This window comes from Abramis brama (genome assembly GCF_963993115.1).
Source record: "Abramis brama genome assembly, chromosome: 6".
In the NCBI taxonomy this organism is placed as follows: domain Eukaryota; kingdom Metazoa; phylum Chordata; class Actinopteri; order Cypriniformes; family Leuciscidae; genus Abramis; species Abramis brama.
In genome coordinates, this window is record NC_139968.1 from 19812210 (window position 1) to 19840146 (window position 27937).

Genomic DNA, 27937 nt, shown 5'->3' on the forward strand with positions numbered 1-27937 from the left:
TAGCTATTTGCATTTGTAGCATCAATGCTAATCAGTCCTGATGTGTCCTGGCCTTCTTAAAAGGTTATTAAACAGAACTAAAGTTATTCTTCAAAAGAATCAGGGGAAGTAAAACTATTTCTCTATCGGATATTGTAAATTTTGTAAAAAAAACAATTTTGTGACAGTGTTTCCAAAATCACATGCTATAAATCCAAATCCACTCTCATGGAAAGCTAAGCTAACCTTGGCCAGGCAGTCTGAAGTGATTCGTTTTGACAGGGTTAGAATGCCAGCCAGTGAAGGGTGTCATCTAATCCATTCAAGCCAAAGAGACGACCGCAGGACAGCGTCCAACCTCCGCATTGTGACCTAGCTAGGCCATGGCCTTTTCTGGCACTGCCCAAAGACATTTCTCATGCAATACCAGGCTTCTTCAGCTCTCGCGTCATTCTAATTAAAAGCTTATGCAACTTCAGTGTTATGTTCGCCCCCTAATGGAATGCGTTGTAATTTTATTGCCCTGTGTTTACGTGTAATTGGCCCCAAGAGTCAATTGTGCCAATGAATTGGCAGTTAGGATAAGTATCTCGAGAGGTTCATGGTGGAAGGCATCATAATTAGATGTGTCCTTTCTTGCATGAGTATGTTTTTTTTATTACTTTTAACACTTTCATTTGTTCTTGCCATTTTTTTCCCTTGACTTTTAAAAAATCTAGACTTTTAAGACTTTTATGAAGACTGCATATATGATAATTAATCTCTGGGTAGTTTGGTAAGGATATCTCTTTTATTTATATATTTAAATGTATAATATTTACATTTACATAATATTTGAATGATATTATGGCACACTTAGCTAGTTGCTTCGGAATATGTGTCCATATTCCACTTAGTTTTATATGATTTTATTACATACTCACAAGTTGATGGTGTTTCATGCTAGCGGTCAAATTCATAACATCGAGTCATGGTAATAAATGCTTTAAGTTTATGACACCGCACTCATGTGTAATCACAATCTTTATACCACTGCTGTAATCCTCTTAATTTATTTCCTCAGCTTTGAGCATCCCTAACACATCAAGTGACTAGCAGCACTCCTGTCAGTGCCGTGTCTCAATTTGCAGGGGCTTACAGAGAGGATGTTAATTTACGGGTACTGTTGACTGTGCCCAAATGCCAGGGGTGTCATACATGGCTGACCTACTTTACTCCCTGTCCACATGCATGCTGACTGCAGTGCTGCTAGGACCTGGACTACCCAGTGGAACTCATTAGCTGCTACGTAACTACAAGGAGAACCGAACTTGTGATATACAGAAGCGGAAGGTCATTTATATATGGTGGAAAATATTGTGTGGTGTGCGTTTTGACATTTTAAAGATGATACCATAGGCACAAATTAATTAATGTAATAAATATAAATATAATAAATTTGGAAATGCTTCAGGATTTGGGCTCTCTTGGACGTGTTGTGCCGAGTTAAATCTGATGAGTCATGCCATAATGGAGTATGACATTCACCATCATTGTAATCTGAGCTACTTCACTGAACACCCTCCAGTGACTTGTGAATGTTGAAAAACAAAAAACAAGATGTTAATAATGAGTAACTTACATTTTAGATGAAATATTTCCAGTTACTATTTGAACTTAAAACGGAAATAGCTCAGAACGAACCACAGAAAAATCAGCCAGAAGTGATGTTTCATTCCTGAATTAAATGAATGCAAATGTGTTTTTGAATGACACACTGAATGATTCAATTACTCAATATCAAAGACAGCCTCTTGTTTACTGGCCTCAATGAATCAGTGTTTTAAATGATTGGTTATAGTAAATGATTCACTGACTCACTCATAAAGACACCCAGCTAACAATATTTGGTTCCCAGAAAATTCTGAGATTGTTAGTTTTTGTTTCCCGGAACGTTTCAAAAAATGCATTTTTAAGATTCCTTTTTGGTTGGCCAGGAAAGTTTTTTTCACGGAAATAGAATATTCTTTTTAGGTTTGCAAAAATATAAGCTAAAAACAACCAGTAGTGAACATTCTGTATTGGTTCTCCTTGGGTTATTCAAAAAAACCTCCCTGCAACGTTCTGGAAAGAATATTTTATGGTTATAAAAAAAAAAGAAGAAAACTAATCTTTAGAGAAGATTCTGTGTAGAGTATCTTTAAGTTATTGCACACACACACACACACACACACACACAAAAACTCACTGCAATGTTCTAGGAAGGTTAGTTCTTATTTGGTTCCCAAAAAATAACAAAATATGAACCATATGGGAACGTTCTGTGGTGTTTTTTTTTTAACAAATGGGTTTTAGTGAATGATTCAGTGACTTACTAATAATAAACAATCTTATTTAATTTTTAAATGAATTAGTTTTTTAACAAATCAATGGTAAATAAGTCATTGACTTGTTCATAAAGACAAATCACTTGTCGCCACCATCTATATTAGCGACGTAATTTGCCTGCTAATCCAGTGCTGTTGGAGTGAATATCAACAATATTTGCTCATCGCACGGTTAATCAAATTCAAGGACCAGAACTAAATATTATACTTAAAAAATGCTAACATGCTTATGCAAAGTGTGAATGGCCTAACATTTTAATATGAGTGCCAAAATAAATATGCTTTCAGTTTGTGATAAAGGCTCATGTGATCACTGTTCAGTAAAGGCAAATAGACCTTTAATGACAAAATCATTAGATTGTAACTCAAAGTTGTGCTTTAATACTGGTGTATATTGAAGACTTTCCATTATAATGGTGTAAATGAATCAGATGGCCTGAAGGCTGTGAGTCAGACAAAACTGTGAAAATGGCAAGACTTGCATCATTGGTTTCTCTCCATTTTCCACATATGTGTGACTTTTTGGCCAACAGCCATTGTTTTCAATGTCATTATCAACATCCTGTGGAGAAACTGTGCGAGAATATGCCAATGGAAAGTGGATGTAAATAGCGTTTGTTCATCTGGTAATGAAACCAAATGGCTCTTATCTTAATCGAGAACTGTATATTCTCTCAAGGTCAAGACCTTTTGGCCTTCGTCACATATGTGACCCTGGATCACAAAACCAGTCACAAGTCGCACGGGTATATTTGTAGCAATAGCCAACAATACATTGTATGGGTCAAAATTATCGATTTTTCTTTTATGGCAAAAATCATTGGGATATTAATTAAAGATCATGTTCCATGAAGATATTTTGTAAATTTCCTATCGTAAATATATAAAACATTTATTTTTGTGAGTGAATGCAGCAGAATCGCGAACATAAATGGACAACTTTAAAGGAGATTTTCTCAATGTTTCGCACCCTCAGATTCCAGATTTTCAATTGGGTGTATCTCGGCCAAATATTGTCCTATCCTAACAAACCATTCATCAATGGAAATCTTATTTATTCAGCTTTCATGTGATGTATAAATCTCAATTTAAAAACCAGTCAATTGTGACTGGTCCAGGGTCACATATTTACTCAAACACTTTCAGAATGTTTGATTACTGAAAACAACACTATATGAAGATGATGCCAGCAATGGTTGTCCGTTTACGTTCTGCTGTCTTGATTCCCACATTTAGTCAGTACCAATCCAATTTTTTAACCTAATTATCCAGCTCCTACATCTTAGCTGGAGCCAAGGATCAGGTCATCTAACCCGACTTCAATGAGCCAAGATAAAACCAGCATTAAGCGCCTTGCCAAGCAGTTGTCAGGTAGAGCATCAATTTATTCACAGGATTGTGAGCCAATAAAAGAGCGAATGTTCGAGTCTTTACATCACTATTCTTGTTGGAGGAGGTCCATCAAGGAGCCGTGGTCAGTGTCTTTGTTCTGGTAGGTCATGTTCATAGACCATGATAATCTAAATAATTCATCCCATCAGGAAACTGAGCAATGCCAATCAATAGTAGCATTGTGGCCTTTCTATTCTCACCTGTATTAAATATGCATGTTAAACAAGTCATGTTCCCAGTTTGCGGTGAACCATTGTCTTTCTTCCCTGAAACACAATTGATATTCTATCCCCCTCAAGAGTTGTGTGTGATTGTTCTGCGCTGCTTCTACAATAGCTTGTCATCGCTCATTAGCTTTTAGCTGATTAGCATGTCTGTTCATGAACCAGATCAGGTGAAGTTTCATGAATGCTTTTAACCTTCCTTTGTTAAAGGTGATATGATTTTATTCATGTTCATATTCTTGCTTTAAAACTGAAACATACAGTGCATATATTTATTTATTTAAACAACAGCCAGTCATATCCAGAGGTGGACGAAGTACACAACTTCCTTTTCTTCAGTGAAAGTATAGATACTACTGGTCAAATATTACTCCGTTACAAGTAAAAGTTGTAAAGACCTATTTTTACTTAAGTAAAAGTACAGAAGTACTCGATTTTAAAAGTACTTAAGTATCAAAAGTAAAAAGTAAATGTCAATGCATTGTTTTGTTGCATTGTTGTATGTAAGTAGGCTACCGTATGCCTCTGAATCTATGCCTGCATACCTAACCTCATATCAATATCAAATTTATTTATAGAACACAGTTCCAGTAGTGGGATTGAATGTGAGATTGAATAAGTGCACTCAATAACGTCCACAATGGTTTCGGACACCCAAATGGCTGTTCCCTCAAATATTGCCCTATTTAAAGTTTTTTGGCTTTTAGTATGAATATGTTAGCTTTACTGTTATCTATAAGCAAGGGTGCTCCAAAAAAGTGACAAAATTCGCATTTAGAAAAACAAACCCAACGTTGAAAATGAAAATCAGGTTTATGTCAGAATCCAATATCAGATTGACATTGATCTCCAACGTTGGACAGACGTTGTATTGTGGTTGAAAATGAAAATCGGGTTGACGTCAGAAACCAACATCAGTCGGGTTCTGACGTCAACCCGACTTTTTTATTTTCAAGTATAAAAAGTATGATATTTATCTTTCAAATGTAGTGAAGTTAAAGTAAAAAGTTTCCAGAAAAAATAATACTCAAGTAAAGTACAGATACTCAAAAAGTGTACTTAAGTATAGTACTCAAGTAAATGTACTTTGTTACTGTCCACCTCTGGTCATATCGTGATTTCGGTTTTATTTACAACTAAACTATTTGTAGTTTTAGAGCGTAAGTTTGGTATAAACAAGCTTTCCAAACATCAGCTTCAACTGAGTTGCGATTTTTGGGTGGGACTGACTTTTTCCAGTGTCGGGATCGGGATTTTCCAGGGCCGTGTTGAAACGTGACCCATAAAGTCTTTCATTTTCAACTGCTGTTAAATTTTCGATTACTTTCTGATCTGTATCTTTATATAATTTACTAATGCTCTTGTCTTTCCAATCCTGTATGGCTATTTCTTCTGTGGAACATAAAAGTAAGTCAATGCAAGTCAATGGGGTCCAAAATAACAACAACATTTGGACCCCATTGACTTTCATTGTATGAACAAAAAAAACATTTTTCAAAATATCATCTTCTGTGTTCCACAGAAGAACGAAAGTTGTTCAGGTTTGTAATGACGAATCATTTTGTGCTCAAAATTATTAAAGCCGTAATTGTTTGCTTTTTGCTCTTTCAGCATTTCGCAGTCTCTGCTCCTTGTTTGTCATCTCCTTGAACTCCCAAATGTCTGCTGAATCCACTAACATCCCTGGTCTCAGTTGGCTCCTGTTCTCCAGCTAACACACTGATGCCCTTGTCAGCTTTTGTTTGGCCAAGGGTACCGTTGCCTCTTTGGAGTACGTCTTCCCCTTGAGACGGCCCCTCCAGGGAGTCCACATTCACCCTGAGCATCTGTCATTTGCCCCTTCCTCATCCTCGCTCCGCTTCATCCCGACTGACTGTCTCCTCACTGGCCACTGTAAGGTTTCCCCGAGCTGCAGATGATAGATGGGCTTGCGGAGCAGCGAGAGACAGAATGAGGAGGATATGTACGGTTATGTAAAGAGATGTGTGGGCAGCATTTGAAATCGATGTGAGTTGAAGAGTGCCATCAGCAGCACTAAACTAGTGCAGATCCAGTGGTGAAATATGGGAAAGTTGACGCCTCCACACACTTCCCTTAAGCTTACGGCCGCTCCATGAGTTCTCGCACCTGCCCTAGAGTTTTTTTCCCCTTCCAGTGTGTGCGTTCATTATTCCTTTTTATGTGCTTTCTCTCTAATTAAGGTACTAGGTTGCCTTAATTGCTCCCGGTCCGTATCATCTGTTTAATTGTGTTTTTCCCCCAATCCCAGATAGACTTTTCTCTCTGATGTTTGTGCGATTTCAGCCTGCGCTTATTCTGCTATTTTTTCTTTCTCATCATTAAACCTGGTCTTGTTTATATCCTGAATTCGACAGGAACATCAAGCACCACCTAGTTACATGGTTTTCCTACTCAAAACAAGTACTCCTTCAAAAATTTAGAATGTTTTTCATTTCCTTTTCACTTCGTCTTGCTCTAAATAGTATGGTTCCACAGGATGCGTTAATTTAAGGATTCTTTAGGTTGCATAAAGAGACGAAAGACAAAAAAGTGCCCCAAAAGTACACTTAACTAATTTATTTACTATTATAGTATTTTTAATAGCTTTTGTTTTATTTTATCAGTTTTCATTTTAATAGTTTCTTGTATAATATTTATATTTTATTTCAGCTTTATTTCAATTAACGAAAAAAAAATTTTTATCGTTTTTTTATTTATTTAACAATTACACTAATTGCCATTTATTTTAAAGAAATATAACACACTTTTCAACCAAAGCACTCCCCAAAATTTTTAATTTGTTAGGTTTTAAATGACAAAAATTGGGGTATTTGTGGTTTTCAAATGTGAACAGAACATGGTTAATGTGATTGACTACACACTTAAAATCACCAGTTGGTGAGATATTTAGTTTTTAATGCAATTTAGACATTTGTACGTGTGATTAGAATGTCCAAGTACTTTTTTTGGCACCTATTTTAGATTATTGACGTTCTCTTGTATCAATATTTTATGTATTAACCAGCCTCTCAACAGCTGTTATGGGCAAAAACACTAATTGCTTGATTTGCCCTTCACGTATCGACTAACAGCTGTTATGTAATTCTCAGGTGACATGCTACCTTGCTGAGGTGAACAACAGAGCAAAGAGGTAGCAATGTCTCTCATTTACTCCTGACAATATCAGGTCGAGGCCAGATCCATTTACATTCCATTGCAGATGAAGCTAAAATTGGAACTAAAATGTATTTCAAAATCGCTACAGATTCATTTTTACTCACTCTCATGTCATTCTAAACCTGTATGACTGACATCTGTGAAACAAAATATATTTTGAAAAAGTGTTTTTTGTCCATACAATGAAAGTCAATGGGGTCCAATGTTGGTTTTGGGCTCTATTAATGTTAATTGTATGGACAAGAAACTTTCTTCAAAAATATCATCTTTTGTGTTCTCCAGAAGAAAATAAAGTCATACAGGTTTGGAATGACATGAGAGTAAATGTGTAAATGTAAATTATTAATTTTAATTTTAATTTTAATTGAAAAGATCCTTTCAGGGGGCAATATCATTTTAAATGTATGTTTTAAAACTATGCAATCATATAGTTAGAGCACCTCTCTTCCAGCAATCTGGAGTTATTGCACGTCAGCATGACATATAAATTCATATGGGAGCACTTTCCTGAAGACAATTAAATTTAATAAGCTGTTGAAATATGGTTTGTTGACATCTCTGAGGGGGAGAGACGGGGTGGAAAGAAAAGTGGCAGGGTGTTAATCGTTGCCTATAATATTAGTATTCATGATTTTCTGACATAATGACCCATGACACCTGAGTCATAGTCAGGTCTAGTTTTCTATTCACCTCACTCACGTCACTGTTGTTTGTTTGAAGCAGTTGTCTATGCTGATTGGACAGCTTCTTAGTGTCAACTGATATGGGTTTGAACCAGGGGCTGTTCATGTGTTTGGGTTACCAGAGATGATGGGGGGAGGGAGAAGAAGAGTTGTGCAGGGGAACATCTTGAAATACCACTGTTAAATGTTCAATAATATCCTGGTACTCAGAGATTGGACTAATAAACTTCTGAACCCAAGGTGAGTCTCATGTTAAGCTTTAGCACCAGTGTGGGCCTAAATGTTCAAGATTTGATTAAAAATGCACTGACTGGGATGTCTTCTATTGACATTACCAAGTTGACATTAAAATATTTATCTTTTATGTATTTTTATTGAAATGCCAACTAACAGAAATTGGCATAATCATAGTGACTTTGAAGCCATTCCTAGCTCAAAGATTGTTAGAGTACATTTATTTCTTGGCTTATAAAGATGAAAAAATAAGTCATGATCTTAAGAGGTGGTTAAGCCATCTGAGATTTTTGAATGTTCATTTGTAAAGTGCTCATGACGTATTTGTTGTTATTTTTAGGCAAGTTTAGTCAAGAAACTATCAAGTTTCTGTTTCACATTGCATTTAAACTTAACCACTTGATGTTTCAGTGGCTTACAGTTTAAAGACCTGTTCTCACCAAGACAAAGTTGGCCATAAAATTTGGTGCAATATCATCATCCAACTTGTCTGTTCAGAAATATGCAAACACAATGTTAGATGGGGAGAATGGAAATGCAAATTCACTTCCTGACAGTAGGTGGTGGTTATAGAAAAGCAGAAATATCCCAGTTAGGTACACAAAGTAGTGCTGAGCCTTATTTGTGTTTTGTTTGGAGATTAAATTCATTAAAATGGCAGTTTTACTGCTTGTAAAACACTAACTTTACTGCAAGAAATTGAAATCTGAAAATGTGTTGCATCCAGCACAACTTTTTTATGGCCCATGTTTTTTAAAACAACTTTAGATATAGTTCAGGATGTCCGCGGGGTCTTATGCATTGTGTAAAATTTAGGAGGATCTGTTGACAGAAATGCAATATCATATAAATAACTATATCTTGAGTGGTGTATAAAGACCTTACTTATTAATGAACTGTTATGTTTTTATTACCTTAGAATGAGCCATTTCTATCTACACCGTGAGTCCCCTTACATTAAAATGCGCCGACATGTTTCTACAGTGGCCCTGAACGGACAAAACGCGTTTCGTCACGATGTTGTTCTTTGTGCAAAAGAAGCTAAAAGAAGAAGCTAGCTAAAGTCAGCAAATAAAACACTGACACAATGATGAACAAGTAACAGTAATATTTTACTGAATAATTAAGTAAACCTAATTTCTTAATTTATCTTTGTAAAGAAACCTCATCTTTTCCTGTCGGCCACCCTAACTTCTGTTGGTTGCAGTTCGCAGCCTCACCACTAGATGCCGCTAAAAATTACACAGTGCACCTTTAAATTTTGTATCATCTTTTCATTATGTATATTTGTCCAAAGAATTGTACTAATTTGTCAATTAATTCTCTTTTGCTTTGTTCCCACCCTTCTGAATTATGTTGCATTGATAAGGAATTATCACAAACTAAGACTGTTTAGTTGTGCTATCTTACAATCAATATATGTAATGTAAGTTAAAGTGTCGCCGATGTAACCGGTTAAAACTTGAAGTGGTGATGAGGTCTTAAAATGAATGGAAACTTGAAAGAGTCTTACATTTTTTTTAAAACATTTTTAAATTTAACTCCATGATTCCTGTATATACCCTGTAGTTATACATGCTCGTACATAAATGTTGGTGAGAAATGGGTAGGCTTTTTTTACGCTACCTCAGAATTGGTTATAGTTGAGAGTTGCAAAAATCATGATTCATCAATACCTGTTTTTTGTGTTCTTGTCTCTAGGTGTGAGGTGCAGTGATTCAGCCCCTGTAAGGTAGGGAAGGGGCATGGCGGGTTGTCCATGCCTGAGCTTACCGGGGCTGCTTGTGCTCCTAACCGCTGCATCCATAACACATGGTCAGAGCTGCCCACAGCGCTGTGACTGCATCTCTCATCAGAGAGCTGTAATGTGCCAGAACAAGCGCCTGGGATCTATTCCTGGGGGCATCCCGGCTGACACACGGCTCCTGGATCTAAGCTGCAACAGTTTACGCTGGGTGGAGTACAATGAATTGGCGACTCTCTCAAGACTTGAGGAGCTAGACTTGAGTGAGAATCTCATCAGCGTATTGGAGCCTAATGCCTTCTCCAGCTTGCTTAATCTAAGAGTGTTGCGTCTGCGAGCCAACCAGCTTAAACTCGTGCCCATGGGTGCCTTTTCACGTCTCACCAACCTCACCACTCTGGACCTAAGTGGGAATAAACTGGTCATCCTGTTAGACTTCACCTTCCAGGACTTGAGGAACCTCCGCAATTTGGAAGTTGGTGATAATGACCTGGTGTACATTTCAAACAAGGCTTTCCTGGGATTGGTGGGACTCCGGGAGCTAACCATCGAGAGGTGCAATCTGACTTCTATAACTGGACAGTCTCTTTCCTACCTTCGAGGCTTGGTGACTCTTCGATTACGCTACCTCAGTATCTCTTCGTTGGAAGAGCAGAACTTTCGCAAACTGGGTGGACTGCGGGCTCTTGAGATTGACCATTGGCCCTTCCTTGAGTACATCTCTCCGCACAGCTTCCAAGGTCTCAACCTGTCTTGGCTCTCAATTACCAATACCAACATTTCCACTGTGCCTACGGGTGCTCTTCGCAACCTGATTCACTTGGCTAGCCTCAATCTGTCTTACAACCCCATCTCGGTTCTTGAGTCCTGGGCCTTGAGGGACCTTGTCCGCTTGAAAGAACTGCACCTAGTTGGTACCAACTTGATATCAGTGCAGCCCTATGGTCTTGGAGGCCTGCAACAGATACGGTTGCTCAACTTGTCGAACAATGGGTTGGTGACCTTGGAGGAGGGATCCTTCCACTCGGTCAATACGCTGGAGACGTTACGTGTAGATGGGAACCCTTTGTCCTGTGACTGCCGGCTACTGTGGATCCTGCAGCGCCGTAAGACCCTCAACTTCAACGGAAAGTCGCCCATTTGCGCCACACCCTTGGAAGTGCGAGGAAAAGCACTTAGTACCTTTTCGGACTCTGCGCTCTTTGACCATTTCACCTGTCAGCGGCCCAAAATTCGTAACCGCAAGCTGCAACAGATGACGGCACGTGAAGGCCAGGTAGTGTCGTTTGTATGTAGAGCAGATGGAGACCCAACTCCGGTCATCTTTTGGATTTCACCTCAGCGCCGACGTATCACCACCAAGAGTACTGGGAGAATCATTGTCCTGCCTGAAGGTACGTTGGAGATCCGTTACGCCCAGGTAACAGACAGCGGCACTTACATCTGCATAGCAAGCAATGCTGGTGGCAACGATACCTACTTTGCCACCCTGACAGTCAGTGGATTGCCACTGGATGGTGCTCTGGCAGCGAATCGCACCTACTATGTGGGTGATCTTAATGACACTAACTTAAATGACACGCGTGTCTTCCTGAAGTTCACATTGGATCTTAAGACCATCCTGGTGTCCACAGCGATGGGTTGTATTATGTTTTTGGGTGTTGTGCTTTTCTGTTTCATTCTCTTGTTTGTGTGGAGCCGAGGACGAGGTCAACACAAGAACAATTTCTCAGTAGAGTATTCATTCAGAAAGGTAGATGGTCCGGCTGCCAGTGGGGGTCAAGGAGGAGCACGAAAGTTTAACATGAAGATGATATAAATTGGACAGTTTGAAGGGGTAAAGCGCATATTATTGTTATTTCAAACTGGAATATATTTCTAATACCAGTCCTGCGTATAGCTATAGGTCCAGATTTTAAGACACAGAGGGTTTTAATGGGAGTAATGTAGTTACTGAGAGGTACTTTAAATCAGCAGTTAATTATAATCTAACATTAATTTTGGGGTTTTGGGACATTTTACACAATTATTAAGACATTTATGATGAATTGCATCTGTGTGGGGTTGGCTGGCATTAGGGACTCATTTTGAACTTTTTTCATGTGAGAAGGCCAAGCTTGTAGTAATGTGTAATGACTATTACAATGAAAAGAGAGTTCAAGTGTGCTCTTAATATTTGGAGGTTATTGTGGGATTTAGAAATATTTTTAATTTAGTAATAGTCAATGCTTATTAAATGGGTGCTTTCTGCTTGCCAAGAAATTGCCAAGTCCCTTCAAAGTAAAAAAAAAAAAAAAAGGTACATTATTGCATTTTGCCTAAGCAATTGAATTTAAGTGTCCAATGGTCTATAGGCATGGGCATATATTTCACACTGCCAATGAAACAAGGATTTGTTGTTGGAATAGCTTCAAATCTCAACCTGTTAACCACTTGGTTGCTAGAAGACTGTTTAAAGAATTAAAACGGTTTAAATAAATCTTAGTTGATTTTATTTGCTCTGGATAATGAGGCCTGATAACGACTGCTTCTATATTACACTGCCACCTACTTCTGAGTCATGCCCGCATAAAGTTAAACGCGCACACACGCACATACAAAGGTACTGTAGTTACAAAATAAAAAGCACATTGTATTTATAAAGCATTACGTATTTATCAGCTAAACACCAATAGCCTCAGTATCTACACTGGGTTGAAGACATTTTGTATCTTATTGTATATATTGATGTTTTGTGTGTACATTTTGGTGCCCTGTTTTAATTGTCAAATTAATGTGAAATACTTTTATTCAATATAACATGTTCTTAAATTAATCAAAGATGATGTGTGAAACTCTTTAAAAGAAATCTGAGCATTTTATTACTGGTGGTGACGATAAAAAATGTCTTTATGCCTCTTCTATGTAAAGTGTGTAAAAGGGAATGTCAATCTCATCAATTGTTTCATGTTATTTTGCATGAGTACAAAGTGAGAAACAATACAATCAAAGATAGCTTTTTCTGTACAAGTCACTGATCCTTTGATCCATCATGGAGTTCTTATGCTTATATTGTCTGTTTATGAATGGTATTTTTGAGGCGTTGGACACAAAATTTTCCCTGCTCAAGTTCTGCCGCTTAAAATGAAACAGGAAGCCACTTTACAAAGCTCTTCTGCTGCCCCCTAATGTTAAATTATGTCAGTTTAAAGAACACAGGGTATCAGGCTCAACCTTTATTGCCTTCTACTGGTCAATCTAAGCTTAAAATAATTAGATTATCAGATCTGTTTGAACAGATCAATACGCCCTGTCTTATTTTAAGCAGCATTGTATGTACATTGCAAAACTGCCATAATTTCTCATCAACTACTGTAAAACTAATTAAACAAAGCTTTTTTGATATTTTTTGTAAAAAAAAAAATCATTTTACAGTTTTATTTTAATGTAAAATAAATGGGGATCCACAACATTTTTATGTTCTAGATGTTTTTATTCTTAAATATGTTAAGAATATTGTTCTTATATTGTACTAATAACAAATATGCTGTTTATAAAAGCATGTATCTAAATCCCTGTGTTGGAATTTCTTCTTTTTCTGATTCTTCATGTCTATATTACAAGCAAGGCTATAAATCAATCTAGGTTTTTTGACTACTTTATGTAATCTAATAAATATATCTCAAAGGACAGAGCTTCTTTAAAGGTTCTCAACTTTTTAATATTTTTTTCAGATGCGAAAAGGAGGTTCAAAATAAATATTTAGATAAAACTGATATAGGCTAAACTAAAGTTTAATGCTTTTATTTTTAAAACCAGGACAATATAACCCAATCAGAGGGGAATAGCCGTGCTATTAGGCCGAATAATGTCAATTTAACATTATTTGTCTTCAGGTTTACATCGGTAATAACCAGCTTACAAACCACCAGCCCTGATTCTCTAAAAAGTGACTATTTTTGCCTAAAAAGTTTCAGTAAGGACAGCCGCTTGTCAGCATACTTCAATTCGGTCCTACAAACTTTGAATGAAATGACATGACAAGTGAGCAATTGTTGGCCGTAAATAAGCATCTGGTATTGTCATCTCATGTGTGCACAAGAAAATGTCAGTTATTTTCTTTTCATGACACTTTTCTACTGGACCATCTGCTTTCTAAAACGAAACTACACAAAACAGAGTTGTTTACTGCAGGATTTAAAAAGCACAGACATAAAGGCAAATAATAATATAATAAAAAAACATTGAAAACATAAGTAAAATGTTTAAAGTGGGGTATGACCATTTGACCTCGCCTCTAAATTAGTGACATAAATTTAAGCAATATCACACTGGTTGTGATTCTCACACGACAGCCCCTTTTATTTTATATCTTAAGTACATAAATGTAATCGTAATACAAAACGAAAGTGATCTGATGTCTTGATGATGTCGTAGATTTAGTTGTGCGTGGCCAGGAATTTTGTACTGACAGTCTATGAATAAATTGAAAAAAGAGAAGTGTCATGTTTCACTTTCACACCAAAGATGCAAGATCTGTCAATGCAATATTAATATGCATTTATAGAGATTAGCACCCTGTACAAAAACAGATAATGTCTTCCATTGTGGATCAGTTTTTTATATACATTGAGTGTCCTGCACATTTGCGATTGATGTATTTGTTATGGAATCACTGAATCATTATCATGCCTACAAAATGTCTAGTAGTTGTGTCTGGAATATTCATATGCAATACATTTGCATTTGCTGACCTATGATGTCATTGCACAAAGAGTGTGGTTATGTGACTCAAATTGAAGTGGATAAAATATGACAATGACACTGTTTTATGTCTTTGGTGAATGACAGAAAAGAGATGATAGAGTAGATCTGGTCAAAATCCAAAACTATAAAGCTGTCCCATGTAATTTGTTAAGATTAGCGAGTCTAGCTTGTAGCTTATGCTAGCACCATTTGTAGGAGGTATGCTACTAAAGATCTGTCTAAAATCAACAAAGATAAAAACACAAAAACAACTAGATCTTGTAGGCTACTCTTGCAACACAGAGTTAATTTTCACTAAGTTAGAGGATGTGGTTTACAGATGTAAAAGACAAAGACAATATACTTTTAACTTCCTATTTCTTCATTATACTTCTCACCCTTCATCTCTCAGGTGGTTACAGCAGAAAAAAAGAACAAATTAAGAACTTTTAACTGTGAAGACAGAGCGAAATGTATGCTAATCCAGTTTTAAAAACTAAAAAAGTAATAGTTATGTAAGATAACTTTGTGTCAGGCTTATTATGCAAGTCACTGAATCACTAGCTTGCTTTAGTGGTAACTTGTTGCTCACTCTCCTCACCTTGTGCACTGTGTTTGCGGTGTATATTCTGTAGACATCACTATTGATCATTAAAGTTGACTCATTAATGCTGAGAAACCCCCCTCTCCACATTTCCCACCCTTACGTGCCACTGAAACTTAGTTTGCAGACCCCCTTTCACACTCATAAACCGCAGCAGCCCCCCCATGTCGAGTCCTTCTGCCCGTCACCAGATGCAAGGAGCACAACTCGCGCAGCGGTAAGAGGATGAGGAAAAAAATTATGAGAATGTCCTTCTCGCTGTGTATTATAATAATTTATTCTCTGTTCTGTGGCATGACTTAACTGTGTTATGATGCTTATAATAAATGGTCAAAAAGCTGAGATTTTCATTTGCACTTTATTGTAAAAAAGGGAAGATCATACAGCTTAATGCAACATGACAAAATGTTGTATAAAATATAAATGAATCTTTGTAAAAATGTGTTACAAATATTTTAACTATACCTCAGTTTAGCACACATCACATCACAAGCACAGGTTCAATGATAAATTATTATACTGACAAACAGTGCACCTTGAATGTAAATTGTGGATATAAACTGTATATGCTACATGCAGGAATGCAAATGTCAAGAATTTTTTTAATGTTTTTTTTGGATCCCTTGTATATTTTGCCTGTAGTAATCCGTTATGATTGTGAAAAAAGATCAAAGACCCGATGTTAAAGGCAAATCATTATTGGTCAGTCAATGCCACAAGGTTTTAGATATCCTCGTTGCTAATTAGCATCACAGCTAACGGTTTGTCATTCACTGTTGTTGCTAACATTGCTAATGCAGTTAATAGGCACACTTTTGTCAAACTGTACAAACTGGAGGTATGTGGAGGCAGGAAGAAACCAATTTTAAAAGTATGGACTAAGAAGACATTTTGCCCAAAGTTCACAGAAAAAAAAAATGTCTGAGATGTGGAAGTTGGTCAGTCAGTCCATAATTGAGACATTTGTCTCTTAAAGATGACATTGATCATGCATTAGTCTGAAATTATATTCTATAAATTGAACAAAAGAGTTACAGCATCATCAAAGATCTGTGGGGTATTTTGAGCTGAAACTTTACAGACACATCTTGCATGGGGACAACTGAGACTTATATTTCATCTAATAAAAATGGGCATAATAGGTCCCCTTTAAACATCAAAAAGAACTCATAACATGTTAAAAAAATATATGTATGTTTAACAAAAATACAGGCTACATATTGTGTGACGACAGCTTTAAATTTGAGTAGCAAGCAAACAATTGTTTTGGTCACAGATGACCAATTTTTTAAGTGCTGCTTTAAGGGCCTCAACAATAAACAGTAATATAATGCACTAGCAATGCAAAGTCGATGGGTGCGATTCCCAGGGAATGCATGAAATGATAAAATGCATAATTTGAATGCAATGTAAGTCACTTAAAAAATATACCAAATGCGAAAACGTCACTTTGACATCAGAGCTGTAGGCTCAAAAGGACTCCTGTTTGAGTCTGACCTAGGTCAAATCCTGATCCCATTCTCCTTCTCTTCTCTACTTTTCTGTCTTACTAAAGGTAAAAAAGATGTTGAACATTTCAAGGACCAAAAAAAAAAAAAAAAAATTGTGTCATTATCCCAATTCAAGTTTGCCTCTTTCCACCTCAATGATGGAAATATTGACTCTTCAAAATACATTTCGGAAACTAAATCTGTATGTGTGACCTTTTGATCAAAGAAGTATTTTTTTATCAAATGGTTTACAACAAACTTACTGGAACACAGGCAAGTTTGTTTATCACAAATGTGTAGGATGATTCATAACTGCTGAGCCATTTCAGCCTAGAGTTTGATTTCAATCTGACATGTATGCTGGAATAGGAGATGCGGATTTAGCTCTATTGTCTTTGCGCTGTGAGTTTCGAGACTTCAGTCTTAGTTTATGGGGAAGGGCAGTGCTGGAATCCGCCGGCACTTGCTGCTCACCCTCGTCGTCCGACAAGATCCTCTGACTCCCTGGTTGGAACAGGGGCCGACCTGCCCAAGGTGCTGTTGCTGGGGCGAGGTGTGGTGGAAAGAGTAAAGGTGCGGCTCTAGGGGAATGGAGGGTGGGGAAGTCTAGGAGGTATGGGTGATTTCTTCGTATGGCCATAGGCTGCGTGGGAAGGAATGCCGACCCGGGGTGGGTACCCAGACAGACGGGCGCTTGTTGGTTCCCCGATAGATTGGAAGCCTCTCTGTCTTGCCTTCTACCCCAGTAGAGATCTTTGTCTGGGCAAGAAACCAGAGGTTGCGGGGCCAAAGAGTGAAGATGAGATAGAGCTCTTTGAGACGAGGAATAGGTGGCTCCAGAGTTGAGCAAACCGTACCGAAGCTTTAGAGCCAGCAGCTCAGATCGTAGACGAGCATTTTCCTCGCTCAATGAAACCAAACGAGTCTCCAATACGTAGTCATTGACCCTTCGTTTCTCTCGCGAGCGCTTCGCTGCTTCGTTGTTCTTGCGGCGTTTCTCCCAGTAAGTCGCATCTTTCCTGTCCTCGGGTATGAACTCCCGTTTGCGACGCAATCCCAGACCTCTCAAGGAGATCTCTTCGGCCTCTCCATCAGTTTCCCATCTCATCCGTGAGAATGCGGACTCCATTTTCACAGGGTAAGACTCTTCTGATTGGTTTCACGCAAGATGCACCTGCTCTCTCTCGGTGTGTGGTGTCTGGAGTTAGTTAGATGTCAGCCCCACTTCTCAGTCATGCTGTCAACAGGAGCTTTACCTATGATGAAAGAGCAGAGTTATTTACTTTGCAGGTGGTCTTGTTGGTTCATTTGTGTGTCAGATTACAGTCAGATCTGCAAGAGGTTATGAGTGTCATCGCAAAGCAATTTCTGTTGAAATTCTTGACCTTTACCTGCTAGAGAACAGTTTGGTTACAGGTGCCACACAGCTGCAACTACAACTCTGTAATGTTCCTGTCACTTGAGCTGTAGATGAGGTAATGAGACAAAAAAATCCCCTTGTGGCAACTGTTGTTGTTGTTGTAGTTGCGCTAGTCATCTTGCTAACTTAAAATTCAAGTATTAACAATTGTTGCAGATTATTACTGATACGGTTAGCAAAATCTTTGTCAAGGACTTTGTTTCAGCTCTCTACCTATTAGCAATTTCCAATACCATTGACAGTTCAAAAATGCTTGAGCAATGCTAAAAGCAACAGCCTGATAATGAAGTGACTACGAAGTGTTGGGGGTGTGTGCAGCATCCAGGACATGAGTGCGACCACTGGGGTGATTCAGACATGGTGGGAACCTGAGACTTCACACTGGGTTCAAAGAACCCCCGCACAGTCTGATGGGCCATCATTTTGTGGGTAACCAGTGGAAGAATGAATTATTGTGAGAAACAGAGAGATCTAGAGAGACTAAACGCTATGCTCACAACTGTACAGACCTACTTCCCCTCTGATGTCATTGACACATTGTATTGTCTCTATGCAGACACTTATATGTGGCAAATGTAGCTTCCTTTCCAGACAAAAGGTCAGATAAAACATAATTTCCCTCCACTTAATCATATGGGTCTCCTATTAGTTTTCTAAATCCCACTTGTAGTCACATTTACAAATGTCTAAATCTCATTGCAATCGATAACTCAATATCAAAGCAAGTGTCATGTGCAAACAAAATACCTTTTTCATGCTTTGTGGATGTATTAAGTCACAAATCTCAATCTTGGATGATTGTATTATTAGTTTTTCTATAATTTATTTTTGTTTATTATTATTTTTCAAAACAGAAACCCCAAAATGTGAACTTTAATTAGTGAATTAATTATTTAATAACTTAAGACCTAACACATTTTTTGAGTAGTTTAAATTAAAACATTTAAGTATAATTGAGATTTGTTTTCCATTAATTTATTTTCATTTTTATTAGATTTATATATAGCTTTTATTAATTTTTATTTAAAGTTAAACTACATGAAATGAGAAATGTTGCCTTTGCAAGTATTTTTATTTTAATTTATTTTTTTACATTTTATTTCAGCTTTTTACAGTTTTATGTATTGAGTTAACTATATTAACCCTGCTATATGAAATGCAAAATTCACACCTTTTTAAAAGTAGCTTAACTGTTTAAATAATTTGGGGTCCACAGAATGCATATCATTAAAATCTCAACAGTAGCATGAGAGTATGCGCAGTCTTGCGCACCTTGTGTTTTGTACAGCTAACCCCACGCTCACTGTGGTTTCTTTTTTCTCTCCTCAGAACCTTTCTCCAAGTTAACAGAGTGTGTGTTTTCATGTAGGCTAACCACATCCTGTTCATCCCTTTCTTTCATCTGCTCTGCCTTTTTATGAGCTTGGAATCTGGGTTCAGAGCGTGCCAGCGAGGTGCGTGTACGCTTACCACAGGGTAAAACAGACTGTTAGGCCAAGCCACGAGCCAATGAAACATTGTGTGTTTGTTGAACGCAGTGGAGGGGATGAATTGTGGATGCTCGCTCAAACCACAGCTATGAGACTGAGCCTGCAATGTGGTGCTACGCTGACCAGTATTAGCGTGTGTGCTTGTGCATAGTAATTCAACTTCACTTTAATCAGCTCATCAGATTTGAAAATGATTGGCTAGATTTGCATTTCCAGAAGGAAATGCCAGTCCTTCAAGAAAAAAAAAAAATAGTGCTTTTATAAGTTTGGTTTTAAGATTTGATGGAGAACCAGAACCACTTTGTCATTGTCATCACATTCATGCATGTTGTGTTTTTGGTGTTTTTTTTGGCAGTGTACAACAATTAATGCCAGAAACACATTGCACGATTTCCAAAGTCGTTGGATCGCTGTTCTTCCAACCTGATCTCACGGCAAAACGTACAAATTCTACGAGGTGGCTAATTCGTACGAATTCATACGACCTCACTCGTACGAATTAGTATGATTTTTGCTAAATCGTACATATTTGCCAAAAAAATATTCAAATCAAAGAATTCATTTTATTTCAATGAATTCTGTAATTGAAAAAGAATTAACTTAATTTACAGATAAAGCAATCACATTAGTAACCTTCCACACCCAACAACGCGTGTCAGAGAAAAGAACAGAATCAGATAAAAAAAAATTATAGAAAATTGTACTTTGCATATTATAGGCCTACTGTAAAAAACACATAATTAGTTGATTTTAGTTGATCATAGTTGATCATAACTAGAGATGAAATGGCATGAACATTTCATTTAATTATTATAGTGCCAAAAATTATCACTGTTATCACAGAATCCTGTTCAAAAAGTACTAATACTAGTACACAATAAAATCAATTCACCAAGTTTTATGTCGAAAAACAGCAAATAACAAATAAAATTAGCATCAATACACACTAACATAAACATTAAAATAATACGATTAAAAATGATAGCCAGATTTTAAAAGTGTCTTGCAACATGTTATACTAACATGTACAAGTTCAAATAAAGTTGACAAAAAAGTTTTTTATAAAAAGATATATAAAAGTTTTTATAAAAACCTCACATATTTCAGACTTTATCTTTTTTGACTCATTATTTTTATAAAAAATGATTTACTGACATTTACAATACACTTTAGCTTATCTTTTATTATTAATAGTAAAATTCGGTCCGATTTTCCCGTGGCGTCTGTCGTTGCTATGCAACCGTGCCCTGCGCTCTCCACTATAACAAAAAAAAGTTAGTGGCTAATGGATTGGCTATATGGATTTCCACCGACGAAAAACGCTTGCTGTAGCTCTGTTACAAGATTTATTTACGGAGAAGAGAAAAACACCCGTAGTGTTTGGGTGCACTCGCATCCTTCATGTCTTTTTTCATGTCGCTGCGCCTGGAAAAAAAACGAGCACGTCGCTTCAGTTATAAGCGCGCTTACCGCGCGCCTACATTTGAATGAACTTGAGCGCGAAAAAGACGCAATATGTGAACTGCCTCTTGGCGAGCGACTTCGATACTTTTTTGCTACTTTGTAATAGAGCTCGGGATCGTTGCGTCACGCCGCAATGCATTGTGGGAATCACGGTACGGAAGTAGATGTACTGTATAGTAGCGTATAGTAGGCAGTAGGTAACGTTGATCATTTGGTCATTAATTTAGGTTATTTTTTGGAAAATGGTTCAGTATTGCTGTATTGTGAACTGCTGTAATCGCTCTCATGATCGACAGGGCAAACGCCTCATAAATCATATTAGTTTTCCCTATATGGCTTGGGTCGCCGCTGGTCGTCAACCGGACGAAAACAGTGGATTATTGCACGTATAATAAATAACTCCTGAAGTGTAACAAACCCACATAGACAAGCTTCGTAGCTCACAGAATCTGACAAGTGTGTGTGTGTGTGTGTGTCACCACTGATGCTTGGTTCACGGTGCGAACGATTGTTTTCTCCGCGTTTACTTTGTAGATCTGCAGATCTTGCACTCATCCATTTGTGAACTGCAAGTAAGCCTCCAGTGACAGGTTCTACTTTTCTAAAAGTGTCTACTTTTAAACAAACAATTCAAAACGAAAGAAAACAGACAGCTCTCTGCTTATGTAAGTTAATCCGTATGCAATTTGCATTTCTCTCTGGCGCGTTCACTTAACTTACAGCGAAGATCGCCAATCAGCATCGTCAACCTCATCTTTGCAGCCGACTGTGACAAAAAAAAAACATTTGTTTATTAAACAATTAAAATGTGTGTGTGAATGTTGTTGCCGAGGGCACAGGAAATTGTAAATCCGGCTCTGGATCGGAGGTGTAGCCTAAGCGCTCACTCCACAGACCAGGTATGAAAATATCAGGGAAACTGAGGCTTGGTATTAGCCTACTCCAGACTTTATTCATAGGGATCGATTCGCCTATAATCTAATTTGTTTTTTAAGTAGCGTTGTTTGGCTTCATTATTAAGTTTGTAAGTATACGGTATAGCCAACTTTTTTTGTCATGGCCCATAACTTTTTCTCTTTCTTTCTCGGTGCCGGTGTGGTATAGTATCCTGTAACCCTATAGTGATGGGTCCGGGCTAAGGACCCAAGCAATCCGATTGGTTCAAAGCACGTTTTATGGGTAATCGCTTTAGTGCCTGGTTACAAATCATACAAAATCACTTTATTATAGAAGACGTTTGTACTACGTTATAACGAGTCATTAATGTATTTTAAATTATACGTTTCATATACTAGTATTTAACCGAAGCTATAGATTGTGAAATTAAGCATTTCTCGTTGTTAGTGTGTTTTTTAGTTAGCTTAGATAGTAGCATAGCATACAGCTAACGTTATCCGATTTTCGTGCTATGAGCTTTACCTGATATTACTGCACTGATACTGCCTTACCGTATCGCGAGAACAGATTTAGATCAGGCATATACTGGGATACTAATTGGGTCCTCAGCCCGGACCCATCACTATAGGGTTACAGGATACTATACCACACCGGTGGAGACCGGTCGGCTACGCTATTACTTTATTCCGAACACTTCTGCGTTGCCTCTAAAATGGCCGCCGTTACCCACAATGCATCATTCCATAACGTCTACGCCCGAGCTCTATAGCTTTCTGCGGCCAGCGTTTCTGGAAATGAACAAGGGTAAAATCTTTTTTAAGACCTGACTAAATGAAATTTAAGACCGCGGATGAAAATCTGCCTGTTTTTAAGACGTTTTAAGGCCTTAAATTTAAAGTTAAGAATTTAAGACTTTTTAAGACTCCGCGGGAACCCTGTTATTCTCTGCAGTAATCCAAAAGCCAATGGAAAAATCCTATTTTTTTAAATATTTTTTTTAGGGAACCTAACTTCTTAGGTTAGCCTACGAAAATACATCAGCGCTCTATAGACAGAAAGATTGCCCATTACTTTTCAGTTTGCAAATATTATTTTTAATGATTGTCATCATTGTCAGTTAGATTTTGAATGCTAAACATTGTTTATACATAGAATACATAATCTTGTAGATTTAGACCCTTGATTTGTAAACTCAATTTTAGCGCACAGTCATATTACTTTTTCCCACTGGCCAATGGAATTCATGCACCTAACACCCATATAACCAGTGTTAGTTTGCAAACAGGCCTTTTTTTTTTAAATAATTGTGTGGGCAACAGAGGTATGCTAACCACAGTGACATGTGGTTCTACTCCAAGACTAACCTAATTCTCTTTATCAGTCAACGTTTCTTAGTGATGTGTCAGAATAAAGGATGTTTAGGTGACAATGTGTTGAAGGGCTGGTGGGTTTTTAGCGGTGCAATTTGAATGTCGCTCACATGAGCCTTTCCACATTGCCAGCTTTGCTGCTCCCTTGCATCAAGTTGCAGTTAAAAACCTCACCTTGAGTTTCCGATATTTCATTTTTGGTTTCATCACTATAGCTGTGCTGATGACATCCAAGACATCTGTTTATAGCCAGTAATAACACCCTGTTTATTTTCAGCCAGTTACTGGAACGTGAAACTCTTGTGCATTTTACATAAGTTGCTAACTTGGCTTCTCGCAAACAGTTTCGACAAAATCTCTCTTGCAAAATGTCGAACAGATTCTGAAAACCATCCTCTGGGGATATGTTAATTTGTGATGGGCTTTGCTTGCTGATTATGAGATGTTTTTTGTTGTCTGCCAGCCTGCTAATGCGGACATGCGCTCATAGGATATGCTAACAGTTTAGGTGCGGTGATTGTGACAAATGCTGTGGAGCTAAATATACACTCTGCCTGCTTTGTCGCTGTGCCACAGACATACACACACATGCATACACAAAGAGAAAGTCAAAAGAGATTGTTCACATACTTTTCCTCTTCCTGTGTTGAGTATACAATGAATAGAAGTTAGTCAGAAAAACTAGAAAAGCTCTTGAAATATGCCTTGCAGTGTAGCATGCATAAACATAAAAATCTTCTCTCTCTCTCTCTCTCTCTCTCGCTCTCTCTCTCGCTCTCTCTCTCTCTCACTCTCTCTCTCTCTCTCTCTCTCTCTCTCTCTCTCTCACTCTCTCTCTCTCACTCTCTCTCTCACTCTCTCTCTCTCTCTCTCACTCTCTCTCTCTCTCTCTCTCTCTCACTCTCTCTCTCTCTCTCTCTCTCTCTCTCTCTCTCTCTCTCTCTCTCTCTCTCGCCTATCACAGACCATTCAATGGTGACATTGACTTACCCCAAATAGTAAGAATTTATGGCTATGTTATCCAGGTTATCTACAGAGTAAACCAAAAGTTACATCTAAAAATGAGTTTTAGTTATGTATATTTTTGCACATCAGCTACGGCTTTCAAACGGCGTGAAGCATTTACACCTCAAACTACGAAAGTCTGCATATCTGATGTGTTTTATCTTGTAGTTCTCATTTTATTATCATTATTTTAATGTGAAAAAGCTTGTGCGAGATGTTTGTTGGCCAACGCCATGTTTTTTGTTTTGTTTGATGGTGTGACACCTCAGATTCTGTAGTAAGTCAAAGGAAGTTTGCTTTTTTGCCATTACATCACACACAAATTAAAGAACCTTTTAAGACCTGCACAAATAAAATTGGTAATTTTAATGACATAGTGATTCTATAGTAATAACAGTAAATTATGCATTATTACAAGTAACCGTAACTCTCGTAAGTACATGTAGTTAATTAATAATACTCAGTACTTATTTGCATAAGTACAATTTAACCACGTTATCTTAAAATAAAGTGTAACAATAAAATTAATACCATATGGACGGGTAAAGCAATACAACTTAAGTACAAGCTGTACAAGTCAAGTTTATATAATGCAAGGTTTGACAAAAACAAAAGGTTTTATAAAATGATAAACCTCACATTTCAGCCTTTAAACTAAGAAAAGGGATGAGTCAAATCATAAATTAGGCTGTTATATTTATATTAAAGGTGCTCTATGCGATGTTGGGTGACGTCACTTCTTGTTGACTTCTTGCTAGCTCGACCCTCCCTCCTCCTCATCCCGTCCCCTCCACCTCCCTTCCGTGCTTCCTGAAACAGTCATGAATTCGTGACTTTGCGCGTTCCTTCTCCTTTTCCGTCTTCTTTGCTATTTGTTCATCGGAACGTCGTCTCTTTGGTCGTGTGTCGGCCATATCAAAATTCAAGAGAATATAATATGATATATGTAGATTTATAGAATGCACATTTGCTTATTTTTCGATTCACCGACTAAATGAAAACGCAATGTCATTCTCTGACAGTAGGTGGCGTTTATGGAACAGCTGCGCCTTTAATGCGAGTTTGCTGGTATGATGTAAACATGGTCATAATTCATTAACAGTAGATCGTAAGCAATTGCTTGGCGTAATGAATCGGTATTCCTTGATTATGAACTGCAACGAGCAAAAGCGTCAAGTTTTTACTTTGAAACGTGCAGCATTCACAATTAAATCATCACCTTCTGAAGTTTTATATTAAGCCATATCGTGATTCCTGTTTTTCCATCCCCTAATTGAATTTGGTGAATTGTTTAATTTTTTCTGTGAAATAATGGTCAAACTGTTCAATGTCTTTTTTGTAGTCAGTAGTATTTGTTTAATGGGCATCAAATACAGCTTTCGATGACTGTAGTTAGTGGCCTTGAGGCCCCCAGGGGCCTCAGGCCACATTTCTGCACCTGCCGCTAAGTTTAGATGGTGCTTTTCAGTAACAAACTCTTAAACTTCTCCTTTTTGGCAACCTATCTGTTGCTTTTTGTCCTCACCACCTGCTTCTCTGTACATCTTTGTTTCCTGGACTATGGTTTCTTATGCTTTATGTTTTTCCCCCCCTCAGTTGTTTTTAAATGAGCGGCTCGGATGTCTTCATAAACAATAACTGTAAAAGTCTGCCTGTATAAAGATTTTACATATTTTTTCCCCCTTGAAAGTGTATTGTTGCATTGCAGATGTTCAGTGCTGCTAATTTATTCAAGTGTTATCAATTTTAATTTCGTATCAGTCAATTCTGTGAGGTCCTAAATCTGAGACTGTGTTGAAACCTGTAAAGTTTTAGGATTTCAAAATTTTCAAAATCTTATTTCTATTCATATAAGTATATTTGTGGCATTGATCACGAGAAACTCCTTTGTACGGATGGTCGAAAGTTTCCATTGAAGCTCAAGATGATCTCAAATCAAGCTGGAGAACATGATCATCACGTTTTACACAAACTACTGGAGCTCATGCATCGTTACGCTGGTAATATAATTTGCAAGGAAACATTTTATATTCAAATTTTGTCATAAAAAGTCCACTGGGGACTTTTGTACCTCATTATAATTTTAATTGGAATAGCAATAAAATATCTTTAGCATTGTTTACACCGATAGAGAAATGTACGCCATTCAAGCTGCAGTTACATCAGAGATGCCATTTATGACTCTGAATGTGTTTTGCAGCAATCGTCTTTTCTAATCTACCCTTCAAATCATTTAGATGCAATGGTCAAGATGCCACACCACACACTCTTTCAAAATTACCCACATTTACCATACAGCCTCACAAGATCCATCACTCACTTTTGAAGCTTTTAAAGACTGAAACTCAATATTTGGAAGGTCTACAAGGAAATTTACATTTACAAATTTGAAAAAAGTCAAATCCAGTCTAATCTTATATACACTTTTGTATGACATTGCGGCCAAATATGGTTGCATTAATTATTTCATGTAACGAGATATTACACTGTAAAAAATGAAATGATCCATAAGTTATGACAACGTATGTTTTTTTTTACATTGCTTTAACTCATCAAAATAAGTTCAGCAATTTTCAACTTTTTTTTATAAGTTACACAAGATTCAACTCATTTTTAAAGTCAGATTTAAGTTGAAATTACTTAAACATCAAAGTTGATTGTACTTAAAAATGTAAGGCAGCAACTTTTTGATAGTGATTCAACACTATTTAAAGGGTTACAAATTCTACAATACTAATAAATGCAAAAGGTTAAATTCACCACATTAACCAAATATTGGACATATTAATTAATTAATATGAATTAATTTGTGTACTGATTTATATGATATACTCTTTTCATTCTGAGATTGGGAAATCTGATGCTTGCTGTGAAAGTAAACCAAAGGTTACATCTGAAATGAGTTTCTTACGTTTAGTTTTGCACATCATCTACGGCTTTCAAGCGACGTGAAGTATTTTCACCTCAAACTACGGAAGTCTGCGTATCTAATGCATCTTATCTTGTAGTTCTCTTTTTAATTGCATTATTTTAATGCAAAAAAGCTTTTAAAATAGCGAGATGTTTGCTGAAGCAAGGCCAGCGCCATGTTTTTTTGTTTTGCTTGATGGCGTGACACCTCAGATTCTGTTTTTTTTTTTTTTACATTACACTGTCATAAGTATGTTCAAAGTTGACCACTGATGGACACACATAAAGCCCCCGTTTCTTACCTTCACACAGCTTCTGACAGTCCCTGAAGGCTCACCCAGCGTTGACATCACTGAGGATGCTCCTCATTACTGGAACCAGTCGACTCTTCACACATCAAACCGTTGTCTTGTCTGTGTGTGACCTGAGTGTCTCACCTGCTGTGCACTGTTGATTAAACGCTCTCCTCTCTGACTCGTGGCCTCTCTTTGGTGTGAAGTGTGATTAAAAGTTAGAGGCTGCCTGTTTGCTGCTTTATGAGATCAGCCCACAAGCCCCTGTCTGTGTCTACTTCTTTTAACACAAAGCTGATGGGTTTACACCATGGCCCACATGTCCCTCACATACGTGCACCAGTGGGTGGGTGTCTGCATTTATGAAAAAAAGGGTCAGATATGGAAAACCACTCTTAATTATTCTTCCATTTAGCTTTTCCGATGGCCAGATACTTGTCTTCTCTCACTCTTGACCGGGTCCTTACCGT

General features: G+C 37.4%; 2 protein-coding genes across 2 annotated transcripts in view; one reads left to right on the top strand and one right to left on the bottom strand.

Annotated features, from left to right (window-relative positions):
* lingo3a (leucine rich repeat and Ig domain containing 3a) overlaps positions 1–13344 on the top strand; it is a 38263-nt gene extending 24919 nt beyond the window's left edge. Inside the window, exon 6 of the mRNA XM_084117564.1 lies at positions 9757–13344. Coding sequence (XP_083973690.1) covers positions 9801–11618 — 1818 coding nt within the window. The 5' untranslated portion in view covers positions 9757–9800 and the 3' untranslated portion in view covers positions 11619–13344. The remainder of the gene's footprint in view (positions 1–9756) is intronic.
* Positions 13345–15474: 2130 nt separating this feature from the next.
* Positions 15475–27614, bottom strand: nfil3-4 (nuclear factor, interleukin 3 regulated, member 4). Its single transcript, XM_084117996.1, has 2 exons — positions 27477–27614; positions 15475–17874 (listed from the first exon to the last, which is right to left on the bottom strand). The coding sequence occupies exon 2, from the start codon at positions 17745–17747 to the stop codon at positions 16962–16964; it is 786 nt and encodes a 261-aa protein (XP_083974122.1). The 5' UTR covers positions 17748–17874; positions 27477–27614; the 3' UTR covers positions 15475–16961.
* Between the last annotated feature and the right edge of the window lie 323 nt (positions 27615–27937).